General features: G+C 35.2%; 1 protein-coding gene across 1 annotated transcript; it reads right to left on the reverse strand.

The window, feature by feature from the left end:
• Positions 1-202: 202 nt before the first annotated feature.
• LOC149957322 (uncharacterized) lies at positions 203-14,140 on the reverse strand. Its single transcript, XM_090166968.1, has 12 exons — positions 13,887-14,140; positions 13,286-13,337; positions 11,172-11,302; positions 10,302-10,358; positions 9,131-9,216; positions 8,892-9,055; positions 3,292-3,390; positions 2,930-3,038; positions 2,564-2,630; positions 1,442-1,486; positions 1,273-1,357; positions 203-368 (listed from the first exon to the last, which is right to left on the reverse strand). Exons 1-12 carry the CDS (start codon positions 14,138-14,140, stop codon positions 222-224), a joined length of 1,296 nt encoding a protein of 431 aa, XP_090023094.1. The 3' UTR covers positions 203-221.
• Positions 14,141-14,927: the final 787 nt, after the last annotated feature.

A 14,927-nucleotide genomic window follows, 5' to 3' on the forward strand; every position in this document is an offset into this window, starting at 1 on the left:
GTTTAAAGTAAATGAAAATAGCCATTCTCCATGCAGGGATTACCTTCACCTTAGCCTAATTTTGAAAAATAAAACGTTTAAACACGTGAAAATATAGTGTATATTTTAATTTAGTATCTTTTAAGAGAACACATACAACTGAAAAGATTTAAAAATTTTAAGCATTTGACCTTTCGACAATGATAGTGTAGGTTGACCGCTTCCGTGAAAAATTAGATTCTTCAAGTTGAATTTGGTGGTATAGGTTTCCTTTGAAGGTCGTAAAAAAACTTGTACATTGTGTTCATGGTTACATCGAAGAAGAGGGGTACTGACATGCCCAGCCAAATTCCAAAATATCCACCCACGTTACTGAACACTTCACCAAACTGTAAGTAACAAACCAAGAGAAAAAAAGCTGTTATAATGCTCTCCCAAATTAATTATAAACATTAGCATTTTCGCCAATCAGCAAAAGGAACCAGGTTTGATCCCAGCTTGTCGCACAGAGAGAAAACTCACGCTTCTTCCGCGTTGAGTTTGTTAGTGCTCTCTGCACTGATTAAAGAGAATTTCCAAGAGTTCTTTAGTTTTTCTTTCCCTTAAAAAGTTCTTAAGGTAAACGGTAAAATACATTTTTGGGCGCTAATTCCTCGAACAGCATGAAGTGCTTACCACCACCCTCCTAAGCATATAAATTAGTCCATCAGAATGAAAGGCATTTAAAAAAGGCTAGATGACTTAAGTATTAGGTAGTACCTTGGGTATAAGCTTAGCTGATTATTACTATTGAATAATAGCAACAACATTTAACCGTATTCCTTTGCTGTTCCGATCAGATTCTATTGAGTGCTTAAACACTAAGAACCACCAAATATTTTGGCCATATATTAAGCATTAGTTTAACTCTTCAACAAACTTCACCAAACATTATTTATCCAATCATGTCGATCAATTTGATGTACATAGCCGTAAAGACCAGTTACTAGTCGGCTGATAAATCAAAATTGCCACTTGCCACGTTCAATCACTGCTAGATGATAAAGAATGGCAGACATAGTGAGTTTAAATGGCGGAAATGGTGGCGTCGATGTTAAGCCGTGAAATCGGAAATAGGGTAGTTCTTTTTAGCAGATGCAACTGATGCATTATGCGGTTTGGAAATATTTACAATTGAACGATTCTTTAAAGCCATTTAGTTGGTAGCGATAGTTAAAAATATCTCCAAAAAAGAAAAGAAGTTCTACTGAATCTTAAAGTAATTAAAGGTTCAACGTTAACGTTAAATTATACCTTAAATTGTGGCCTGTGGCGATATTCCACAACCGTGTTTCCTCTCAGCTCATGAAATACCTCAATGGACCTTGAGCTCATGCGTCTAAATGCAAAACGTTCATACGGTAGAAATGACATAATAGTTAATATTATTTGCATTTCGAAAAGTCAAAAACGAATGACTTACACCTCAAATGCGAGTTTGTTAATATTATAATCGTAGAAATCTTCCCTAAAATAAAATAAATAATTAAATTTCTTATTCCTTTATTAAATGTTAGTAAGAATATTATCTCTTTGAATATCTCAAAATTAAGTGTCATGAGATTTAATTGGTAGACATTGCATTATCGAAATAGGGAGATACATGTTCATTGAATTACCAGTGTTCGTTTGTTGTATTTATTGTGGGGTAAATAAAGGTAAATAACGTTAAGGAATAAAATGCAATAAGTGGCAGTTGTGGTAAATAATGGTCACTTATAAATTAACATTAACTTTGTACAACAATGATCTTAACTTTTATTTAAATTGTTCTGCAGTGAAATCTAAATATTATAAAGATTTCCCACTGTTTTATAATGATTTAATAAAATTGTATAAAATTGTTAACATTATTTACCATTATTTAACAGTGTTATGCGCATCGTCTTATAAAAATTGAATATTTTGAACATTGAATTATCAAACTTGATTTAAAGGCTAATGTTAATATTAATTATTAAATTATTTAGCAATACATCGATAATGGTTGAAAACACTGACAACCACGGCCTTGCAAATCTTAATTCTTTCCACCTAGTATCTGCCATCTGCCACGTTGGTTAGCTCTCTGACGCCCACACATTATGCGCAGTAAAAATTTGGTTAAGCAATTATAGTCATAAGCTATCGAAATTTGTTCCACGAATTGCAACATTGCCAAATTTAGTTTGATAATGCGTCCTGAAGGGTTTTGTATAGGGTTGTAAGTCGGAATTTTTTTATTTTGATTGTTATAAAATGTCTAATAACAGTTAACATACTACAAAACGTTAATCGTGTTACATTGTTAATCAGTTTAAAGCTAGTCTAGTTGTTTAGTTTTACTTTTAGATTCGAAAAAATGATACGAAGATGCCACTTTATTTAAATTTGCAAATTATTTTAGACTAATCATGGAATGAAAACTTTTTTTTGGAAAAGAGCTCGTTCATTTTCCGGAACCTTTTTTGTATTTTTCCGAAAAAAATTAAAAAAGTTTTCATTCCATGATTCCGGGAAACTAACAACACTAGTTTTGTGAATTTAAATGAAATGCTTGACTTACCGGCATCCTTTGGGGCACTGTTTGGCACAGTAGTCCCATGATTCATTAATTTTATCTTTCACCTGATCTGTAAAATAATTTTGCTTCATGTTTGTTTCCTTAATTGAGAGTAGCCAAAAAGTGTTTTAGACCACCAAAATGTTCAAAATTGACAATATCATTTTCCTAAACAAACTAAAAACGTTTTATTTGGTGAATTGTTTGATAAATGAAACATTTTGATTCATTGGATTTCGCCGATTATTAATCAGAATATTCCATTTATAAATATAAAAAATATCTTAATACATTATTAAAGTTATGTAAAATGCCTATTTATTGAATAATATCCATTTTGTTATATCATCTATGAGACTGCCGCTTTACCTCTCATCGTTTTGTTGCAAGCCACTAGTCCCGGCACAAATGGCCTCGGAGTTGGAATACAGCCAACGAGATACAAAAATACTTCCCAAGTGCAATTGTAAAAGCAAAGCTTTAATCGAACAATTCGGTTAACTGAAGAATATAATAACAACATTAGAAATGCATGGTATCCTCAAAAAAATTTAAATCTTCGTGTAAATTTGATTTGACGTAGTTTTTATTCGTAATGACCATAATACGCAAAACACCACACCAATGAAAAATGATATCAATATTCTAAAATTTATTATTTGCAAAATTTTTATCTATTTTCTTTGAGAATAACGTGCGTTTGAAACTTTTTTGGAATTCTTGCGACTTACATGCTGGCTCATATCAGGAATATTTTTCGATTTATTGTACAAAGCGTCGTAGTTACGACACATGGTTTTATATGGAAATGGAAGTCGATGCACTTTAGTCTAAGGGAACAAAAATAAGACTTCTTTAGAAATAGATTTAAGATGTTTTACGCCTAATAGATCTAACTGTTATCTACAAGAAGGCCAGAACCTTTCAAAGATAATGATTAAGATTTCAACAAACTGCTTTCTGATGCTGGCATTTACATTACTTTCTAGCTAAAATTGAGGTTTTTACCTCTCTGAGGGGACTATGTCCCCTAGGAGCGGTTATAGAACCACCGTGTCTGTCTGTGGGCCTGTGGGTCTGTCTGTCAGGCCTGCGAACGCGTTCGCATTTTCGGTGCAAAGTGTAATCACTGCGTACGCAGTTTCTCGAGATCTCTGCGTTCGCAGTTCCTCGAAGGGTTGGCAAAACCACCGTGTGACGGTGAGCGTTAACGGATTGATTTGCGGTTGGGTTTGGTTTGGTTGGTCTTTTTTCGTCAACGCTCACCGGATATTTCGTTATTGTTATGTTGTAGGTCGTGAATGTTGAGTACGTGTTGTGAATGTTGTTGGTGTTGAGTTCGTGTTATGACGGTTGTATGTGTTGAGTTTGTTGTGCTTGTATGGGCGTTTTCTCTCCAACTTCTTCTTAATGACTTTGGGACGGACCCAGTGCTGAGTGTAATGCTTCCTCTCAACGTCCAATGGCAGGGTTTCCACCAGTTGTACACGGTATTCGTCTTAGTATCAATTTGCGATCGCATCGGGCGGGATTTTAACCCGAGACCTCCTGCTTGACAGGCGGACGTTCTACCACAGAACCACCGACACTTGTTACGCTTCATTGAAAATTAGACCTTCAGCTTTATCGGAAGCGTATTTAATAGAGTACGAAATTTTGGTTTAATTGAAATAGAATTGAAATTGAAATTATTGCATCGAAGAAATTCTAATTTAGCGTTTCTCTATTGATTAAAAACAAATGCGCCACCCAGGTTTCGATCCCAGGCCATTCGGATAGGCATTCGAGCGCTCTAAAACAGAACCACCGATAGCTGCTTAGGTTCACTGAAATTAAGACACTCATCGTAAGCATAATAGGTAATAAAGTCTTTTTTTATGAATGAATTTATGAAGGCCTAATCTGTTTTTTTTTACGAATGAAATTTTAAAGGTTAAATCTTGTTTTAGCGCAGTTAAGAGGGTTGAAGGGTAGACCCGGTGGGTGGTCCACTTTGTTAGTTTTTTGTTATTTATTTACGGGTATTATTAACGACCTATATATAGTTGTGTTAATTCAAAGGCGATAATTTAACGTTTATTGCTTTAAGAGCTGGCGGTTAGTCAAGTGGCTCTATGTGCTTTGCTGATGGTAAGGTTTTTGCTTCTTGTAAATATATTTGGAGTGGATATTTGGATATCTACGATTTCTAACGCAGTCAATGATTTCCTGGGTGTGCGAGTCATTATATGATATTGGAAATTGGACGGCATTGGTCTTTTTCATGCGGTATGTGTCACAACGTCAACTGGAAGTCTACGAGTGTTGAAATAAAATGAGCGGGAAAGATGCGGCAAGTATTTCGTAAGCGAGAAAAATACAAATACCATCTGTAGATGTTTATTTCATTAAAATTTGCTTAGTATTATATTCAACTGATAAACATGTACTGTAAAAAGGGTTAAATTCAATTGTGCATTGTTTTAGTAAGTCTAACTTGCTGTTGTAACTACTTAATTTATAATATTCTGAATAAATTAAACTCGATTGTTTCGTCTCAATTATTAAAATTAAAATTAAAGTTTTATACCGGGCAGGGTTTGAACCGAGAATACGTTTTTCGTAAATAACTCTGAATTGCGGAGATATCTTTGGGGGTCGTGTCTAGAAATTAATACCACTAGGGACCATTCTTCCGAGGAGAGGTATATTTTGGCTTGCCAACTTGTTATTAAACACATGGTCTTCTTCAAAACACCGTCTAGATGTGCATCTTGTCAAAGGTGACTTCTATAGAAATCAAACCAAGTAACTAAAGTGATATGGCAGTTAAAATACCGAAAGTGACTAAATTCGATGAATCGCTACATTCTATTCACAACCGAAACCATTCTAAATGGCAGAGGGGCTCCACTTTCTTCTAAGGTAACGCCTATCTGGTAAATTCTCAAACTACAGAAAACTGCCTAAATCGGGGGTTTACAACTGCTCTGTGTTACAATCGAAGGAAAAAAATAGTAAACTTATACAGGGTGTTTCAATTGTTTAAGCAAAAATTTTAAGGCGTTGTAGGGGGTGAGTTGGGAAGTGCGCCTGTTTTTTCTCATCTTCCTTCGATGAGTTAAATGACTGCCAGAGAGCATCCAAGTGTGGAATACTAGCCCCTGGAAGTAGGCTGCAACAAGCACGAAACCCAGAAGCAGGGAAAAACGAACATTAAAGTTTGGGTTCATGTGATAGGTAAATAAGGACTTGGTAAAGAAATTGAGGTAACCAGCGTAAAAAAGTAAACTCAAACAGTATTTAAAGACCCTGCTGCTTGGGTTTGAGCTTGTTGCAGCCTACTTCCAGGGGCTAGTATTCCACACTTAGCAGATGATTTTTCAATTTAGTTCATATTGAATTTAATATATATTATAGTATTTTATGTTTTTATGCGTCAATAACGAGTCGTTGTATATAAAATTTCCCTTGATAATCTTATTTATTTTCAACCAACCTTCTTTATCCCTTATTGCTAAACGAATCTCGCCCAAACCCGTGATTCCCGATAGGAAATATATACGATGATTTCCCGGAATTTTAAAGAAAACGGAAGTAGACTGTTTCTTGTGGAAGGAACGACCAGGGATCCAAAGTGAAAGTTCTGACTTAAAACAATTTATATCTCAACAGTTGAATACATATTAACATTTTCAGACAGCATATGAGGCTGCCTTACGAAAATGCAACCATAATATTAGCCGTTGAAATAAATTGATTGTGATAGTAAATATACAGCATGTTTGAAATTGATCGATACTAGCGATTTTGTAGGAAAAAATTATATTTTTCACCGGTAGGTGGCAGACCAAAAGAGTCAATGAGAAAGTGCAAGAACAGACTCTAAAAGGTTAGAATGAACTTGGTTTGGTTAAAATATGCCTATTTTTCACTGAAATATCAGCTCACGAAAAATAGCAAGTTGGTCGTAAGAGGAAAAAGCTTGTATTCTTTTTATTTTTATCGAAAATTGCCAAAAATGTTTATGTTGGAATTAACCCCTTGGAATTTCCAAAAAGAAAATTAGTTTAAAATGTGTTTCAACTATAACACGGTCAGCTGCTTTACACATCTGGGCACGGTAAAAAAGACTTCAAAAATAGTCTTGGATAATTTCCGGCAAGCACGTAGATATAGAAAGTCTAAAGCCCCATTTTCATGCTCGCTGGTAGCGGATAAAAATATTCAAAATTCGCTTCCGCCTCTCGCAAGCGTGAAAATAAAGCTAAAATATCTGTTTGAAACCGATCGACGCGGAAAGTGAAAAAGTGTGTAGCTGAAGCGGATTTTGATGATTGTTACCCGCTACCAGCGAGCATGAAAATGAAGCTTTAGGGGGAGGACCGGTTATAACACCACCAGATTAAATCGCGAGCGTAGCGAGCGCGAAATTTTTCGTTAGCAATAACGCATATTTAAAGTACTGGCTAGACTCGGGACTCGGGACAATGACATTTCCGCACGTGTATCAATCGAAGTTTTTAAATACATTTGCGAGAAAATGATAATATTAATGATCATATTAATATATTTAATATATTAATATATTTTACTGTGCTGCGTTGCGGATATTTCAATTCATTTTTACGTCTTACTGTTTATTTCTTAATGTTGCGCTCCTTTCGTAAGAAAGGAATCGAGTCCTAAGGGGGGGGGGGTTTGAACCCCCTAAACCCCCCCTTATATACGTCCTTGATTTCCGGAATGACAAGATGACATGCTTCTACAATTCTCTCGCGTAACTATTGAACAGTGGCCACAGGCGTACGGTATACGTGGTCTTTTAGGAAGCGATACAAAAAATCAAGACGGGTTAAGCCAACAAAAGGGTTCATTCCTACGATCCATCGATTTGGGAATTCGATGTTGAGGTACTCCGCGATATCACGGTGCTGGTGAGCTGGAGCTCCGTTATGCTGAATCCAAAGATGCCTGAAATTGTGCAAGGGAAAATCACCCAATGCGTCCACTACCTCGTTTTGAAGAAAGGCCAAGTAATTCAGTCCATTTATACGAGCCGGTAGAAAAAATGGACCAATAACTCTATCTCCTACCAGACCAGCCCACTCATTGTCGTGAAACTGCTGCTGATGGTGATGAGGGTATCCCCAGTAAGGATTCTCGTTTGCACCACATTTGATTGTTCTGGTGGTTGAATGCACCATCCCTTGAGAAAGTGCACTCATCGAACATTAGCAAAAGACGCTGAAAATCCCGGTTTTTGTCAGCCATGATGTTAAGCCAGTTATAGAATTCGTATCGGCGCTGCATGTCTCCATTGTGTAGTGCTTGATGGAGTAGCGCTAGGTATGGATGATAATGGTGACTGATTAGAACGCTCCAGTCGCAGCTATTTGCAACGAACTGGTCATTGCTCGCAACTATGACGCTCGATTGAGGATATGCAACGAAGTACGCAAGGACAACGCCTTCCAAGTCAAAGTGGTTTCAGCCTTGTCCACGAAACCTCGAATTGATGTTGCCGAAATTGTTTAAGTAACTTACGACTGTGAGAGCAGTTGTGTGACTAGGGCTACAGTTGGGAAAACGTTTTCTTAATAACTGGCTTACTCTACGGGCGTTCCGATTACCTACACTGAGAAATAAGCTGAAGCTTATGCATGGGAGCGCTGCTTCAAATTATATCGAGGCATACTTTACTTGAATTGATAATTTCAAGTAATGATTAAATTATGTAGTGGTATAGCCTTTTTATTATTAATGGCAAGTTTTTTTAAGTATAAACCTAAGCAAAAAAACCGAAGACTTTTAGTCTACGCTTATTCTTAAATTCATTTAAAAATGTCAAATGTTATTTTGTTTTGGAATTTTTAAGTGGTTTATTACATTATAAAAACAGTTTTGTAAAATTTTTATTAAAATAAATGGAATAAAAAGCTATTACCTTCTTCAACCACCTTGTTTTTTTATATAATGTTTTAGTTAAAAATAGCCGGATTTTAACCAAACCAAGTTCATGCTAACCTTTCAGAGCCTGCTCTTGCACTTTCTCTTTGTATCTTTTGGTCTGCAGCCTACCGATGAAATTTTTATTTTTCTAAAACCATGACAAATGCCCCGATTTCGTTAAAATTAAATTTTAAAACCATTTTTAGTCAGCGATAACCCACTGAAAATTTCTTTCTTCTACAATACATAGTTTTTGAGAAAAACGCTTGTAACGATCAATTTCTCAAACACCCTGTATAGTTCCAACAGTTACAATAACTATATTTACTCAATTCCTTCGAACAACTTGGCAAACGGTTTCAATTAAAAAAAACTGTGTATGGAATTGCGAAATTGTTACTTTTCTGAAGACTGCTTTGTTGGTGGTTCCTGGCAGAAGAAAGAACGTTTTGCGATGACGATTCGGGATTTCCCTCGCCCACTGCAGATTCACATTCACTCCAATCACTGGTTTCCCATCTTGCTCCGATAAACTGTACTTTGTATCAACTTTATACATGAACTCTAAAAACAAATTAACAATCCATAATTTCGTGGGAAAAGGACCTTAATGACTATTATCGGAATGGACAGATATACCGGCGTAACTTCCGTTGTAGTACAGTCGTTGGGCCCATTCCACATTTATAATTGAACAGGGCTCATATCCATTGAACACCCAAGAGCTAAAGACAAACACAGGTTTTAAACACTAGCTTTAAACTTTTTATAGGAGTTTAAAATGAAATAATAGAAGTAGATTTAAAATCTTTGTTTTTAAGTTCGTAAAGTTTAAATATAATGGCCTGTTGACATAAGCCGTGAAAAACGATTACATTTTAGGGTTCTTTCGACCATGAAAAGCCGAGGGGCTGATCACTCCCAGTATTAAAGTGATTACGTAACTGATAACAGAATTAACATAACCAAAGGCTGTTATCAGTTTCAAAGCCCTGTAATCAATCTACAGAATTTAAGTAGGTAGTTAAAGGAAAAGTCCAGGTTGGGTATAACTTGGGTCTATTTGAAAGATCATGTTTAAATATACTCAAAAATATCAGTCGTAAAATTGTATCTTTTTTTAATGACGAGAAATTAATTCTTAAAGGAGCCAAATTTACCCGCCAAGCGATCTGTCATTTTGTTTCGCGGTGACGTTTTAGGACTTTAATCACGCGCTGTTCGCGCTATAAGAGCGCTCTGTTCTCCGCGCGCGCTTGCTCCACGTGCGGTCTGCGGAGGGAAGGCCAAAGAAAATGGCAGCTCGCTTGGCGTGTAAATTTGGCTCGTATAAAAATTAATTTCTCGTCATTAAAAAAAGATACAATTTTACGACTGATATTTTTCAGTATATTTAAACATGATCTTTCAAATAGACCCAAGTTATACCCAACCTGGACTTTTCCTTTAAATTATCGTGGAAACCTTATAGCCGATATTCAGAAAGAGCCATTTACCTCTTGTATAAGTACAGTATAAGTGCTTTTAAGAACTTTGACTTTCAACATCAGCTTCTCCCCAAATGTATTTCTTACAGGAACTAACACGCGTCTCATATAATTTTGTAGAACAAGAAGGTAAATTAACATAATCTTGCCAAAAATTACTATGTGGCTGGTTCTATCTTTTAGTAATTACGAATGAATATCGATCAAACATAATAGACTTTAATACTTAATCAATCCACTACGCACCGGGATTATCAACATTTCTAGTTCACTCTCTAGACTGGATATTTTCCGCCAGGATATTTCCTTGACCATTAATATACCAAACACTGAGATGGTAACGCCATCTGTCCAAGTCTACAACATGACTTATATCCCAACTGAAAGAATATTTTCAAATTGGACAAAAAACTCGGTACTGGTTTAAAAAGAAACTAAACATTTCATCCTCAAGATAATTTGCATTTTTCATGGGCCAGGGTTGGTAAAAACCCGGCAAAAACAGGTTTTTCCCGGGATATGTGGGAAAAACTTTTAAAAACCGGAAAAAAGTGGAAAAACTCTTTTCATGCTAAATTAATCATTGATATATCTATTAAGTGACTAATTTGGTCATTGGATATAGGTAAAATTTCTTGAAATCACCTATACTGTAACTTAACCACGGCTTCTTCGTTGTTTTTTAAGTTTTTCAACTCTCAACTTAAAAAGGACTATCGACAGATTCTTCTCGTTATCTAGAATATGTTGTAAAATCGTTTAAGAGATATGGGGTAGCTGAAATAAGGATCCAGGTTAAATTTCGGTAAAATATATTTACCGTATACCCCAACGGATCTATGGATTTTACCAAAAATAAAAAAGATTTTTGAGGTCGAAAGCACTACAAAACGAAGTTTTGTCAAATTCTTCTTGATACAAATATTGAATGATATTGAAACATATAGTTGTCTTTCATTTAATATTATGTTTGTCGATATTAATTGATGGGATAAAGGTTGTTTACGAAATAGGGTGGATACAAATTCGCAGTTGAGTGCCTGTTTCTTCAGTACAAATTCAAAAACTGATAACCTATTGCTGAAAACCATTTGGCTGTCGTAGAGTATCTGTAGCCTACTAGCAGTCGAAGCAAATGCAAAGTAGACCACCATTAAAAGTGTATTTTTCGGATGGAATTTATCTTCACTAACCTTTCGCATTTCCCGACTGGAACAATCGTCTTGGTATTGTCATAGTTCACAAAAGTGCAATTTTTAATGATTTTGAAATGATATTCTTCTCTTGAACAAATTGCAACTGCGTCGTCACTCCAGGGAGCACCCTAAATTACCATTTTATCATTTCCAAAGGGTCAATTTCTTTAAATAATATTACCAGAAATACATGAACCGAAATTATCAGCGTCCTATTCCTCTAACACGGGAGGCAAGTTCCCCCCCCCCCCCTTAGTGGCCGGATGTCATCTTCCCCTTCTCGAAAAGAGAACCTCCTCACTCCCGCGGCGAAGGTTTGAATACGCTACCTGGAGACGGCCGAGCGAAACTTTCTCGAAAAACAAATAAATAAAATATGATGCTGGGGAAAACTTAGAAGTGCATCATGTGGCAGTGAAAGAAAAGCTGTGACTATTAGAAGAAACGTTCAAGGAGATAATAACTCAAACAAATATCATCGTGATCAGTTGCTATTAATTAATGAAGCCCAGTTAACGACTTATAAAAGCTAGACTAACTCGACTTTGTTAATAATTGTACAGAATAAATATTTGTATTATTTTGTTAAAATAATTGTACTTGATTTATTTAAAATATAACACTAAATAGCAACGTAAAGGTAGCCTTACTCGTTAACGAAATCATCATTTTTATTTCTTATTTCTACTAGTTATTTTTCCTGGTTTATTTCAGTTTCTTATTCTTCCGTAGCCTTCTGTTTCATTGGTCTTCCCATATTCTTTGCTACTGCAGGCCTAAATATTATTATCTGGGTTTCATATGTCTTAAGTAGCTCCATTAAGTAATTTATATATTTTCCTATTCTAATAAAACTAAGTATGTCTCTGTTCTGTCATACACAAATGGTATGGTAAGATTAGCTAAAAAGGTTTTTAATTCATCTACTTTTTCCATTTTTGACAGCTGCTCCAGCTACCGCCTTCCACAGTTCCACAACTTCCACTGTCTATCAAAAACAAAACACGGCTAAGCCTAGGTTTGCAGACCACGTTTCTCACGATTTTCTTCGATGACATAATTTCGCTTAGCCTCACTAGATGGCGGTCTAGTTTTCCTGTAGTCGCGGGAGGCGGAAAATTAACAAGGCCTCACTATTTAACCCTCCCCTGTCGCACGGGGAAATTGCCCCCCAATAAAAAGGAGGTCGTTGATAATTTCGGTTCATGTATTTCTGATATTACACTGTGTGTACTTTCACGATATCGCGAAGCGTTAGACGTTTTATTCCTTGAAAATTTAACGAAAGATATTTAGAAGTTAGTTAACGTATCCATTTTAGCATACAGGGTGACACAGTGCCTTAGGTAAAGATGTTATTATGTAGGTGGTACTAACTAAATGCAAATGGTACTGTCCCCTTGGTTTGCCCAAACGCAGCCACACTGCATTACTTAATAATTGTAAATTTTCCTTTAACTGATGTTGTTTTTCTATACATTTTTGTAGCTTTACATTAATGGGCATAGATATCCAGTATAAAAAGTTAAATTAATTTATTATTTGTATCACTTATAAAATTACCTCTTTAATTTATTACTTAATTACCTCTTAGGAAACCATGCCCCATTGTACATTTAAAAACTATTTCTAACTAATGTATTAGTGATATTGCTGTTCAAACAAATTTCGGCCACGGCAACGTAACGGTATTAACTAAACCGTTTTGACATATATCAATGTTTAATATTATTTTGGGGTGTTGTATGTGCAAGGAGTCGCACATCACAAAAAATGTGTACGGGATTTTGAAATCCGGGATTTCACGTTGGATTTCAAGATTTCTCGTGGAATTTCAGTATTAATCGTTGGATTTCTTGTCCGATTACTTTGATTGTCTGACCCCTCAGGTATGCGAGGCACAAGATGGCTTAATATGGTATTGAAATCTTTCATTAAGCGCACATGACGCATTAGCTGCCTAGTTTTGAAATGGCTCAAAAATAAATGACTTCAAATTTAGATTTTTGTAAAAAATTACGGTAACGGTAATCTAGGAACGGAATGGTCGACCCATCACGATATCGCTCATTGAAATCGCATTTAATGACTCATATAACTCTTGACCTCACCTTGGTTTTACAGAATTCTTCTGATCTGTTACACATTACTAGTTTTAAAAGACTGTAAAAAAAATATAAAACAACAATTTTAGTTTTTTGACAGAACAATGCTCAATTATTTTGCGCTAATATAAATAAAATGGTGAATATATAGAGTAATGGAAATATTTAAGGATATAAGGAAAATGAAAATTATTCTAATGCTTATGATATAATTGATAATTCTGTTTCACACAATAGCATTAGTTTCAAATCTTTGTTGTGAAATTTTAAAGGAGAGTCATTTCTAAAATGATCAACCATTTTGGTGACATTCAGATTAAATATGTAAAATTCGAACTTTGAGTCATTGACATAGTGAGTACGTGTAGGTAGGCGTTTCTATTTTTTAATATGATGTCAAATCTCCTTCACTCCCCATGTAGCGATCAGTAAAAACATACTTATGGATATTAATTATATCTATAATTAATTATAATTATAATTAATTAGGTTTCTCAGAGTCCTCAAGTAAAATTATCTTAATTTTAAATATGGAAATTAACAGACGCTATCTGAGCGCATCAGACTTGACTGTTACTTAAGTTAAGCCACTATATAAAGAACGCACTTGTCGTTGTAGCAAATGACCATGGCTGGCAGATCCGGATTGGGGTCGTTGAACACGTCAGCGTCCACCGATGTCTCAAATTTCAAGTACATTGAGATGAATTTAATCAATTGATATCCGCAGATAATGAAACAGAACAAACTCATCATGAGCCGAGCTTTACGTTTCACACCGTAACGTTTCAGTTTGGGAAGAATTACTTTGGACTTCACGGTCAAATGTCGCCTTCTGTTCGACACCGCGCTCGATTTCATTTTAAACGTCGAATTCTTCGACCTATATAACCGCCAAAATAAGACACTCTTGTTAAAGTGACAATATTAGTAAGCTGCGGTAGAACTTATCTTGTAAAAAAAACTACTTTTTTTTATCATCTGTATGAATTATCGACTTTCGTATTTCTTCATCTCATGAATATTTGATGTTAAGGAGAAAATTCAGAGAACACGAAGGGCCTTCGAGATATCACTTGAATGCAAAATAACTTTGAAAGATTTATTGTTTGTTTCGGTGAAATATTTCGTGAGGGCGCCTCGCATTAATAAGTCACCAAACGGATACAAGCCACTTCGAATAAAAAAAAATGAGAAATTGTCTTAATTTTTTTTATAGAATTTTATATATGTTTCTAAGCCTTAGTCCAAGGGAATTTCAAAAACAAAGCAATCAATTTAAAAAGTAAAGCCAAACCAGTAGCGTCCATTCAGCTGCCGTTTTGAGGGAGCATAGGTGCGCGAACAAATACAAGATTACGAGAAGCAGAAGTTCATTAAACTAGGATTATTTTAATTTCAACGGTATTAAGCGCGATACTTTATCGATAAATATAAGAATATGATAATTTTAAATTTTAATTATATAACTTATGAACAATATTTTTTCTGAAAAAAGGTTTTCTCAAGAGTGTTTTTATTTCTAATAATAAAAAGATTATGTTGTGACGATTTTGAGTGTTGCTTCCAATGTCTCATTATTGAAAAGTTATCCCTTATTATAATTATACAAAAACCAGTTCTTTGAACTGAAAAAACGGCGTGTATT

Source organism: Leiobunum rupestre, chromosome 2, assembly GCF_980474605.1.
Source record: "Leiobunum rupestre chromosome 2, qqLeiRupe1.1.hap1, whole genome shotgun sequence".
NCBI classification, from domain to species: Eukaryota; Metazoa; Arthropoda; class Arachnida; order Opiliones; family Sclerosomatidae; genus Leiobunum; species Leiobunum rupestre.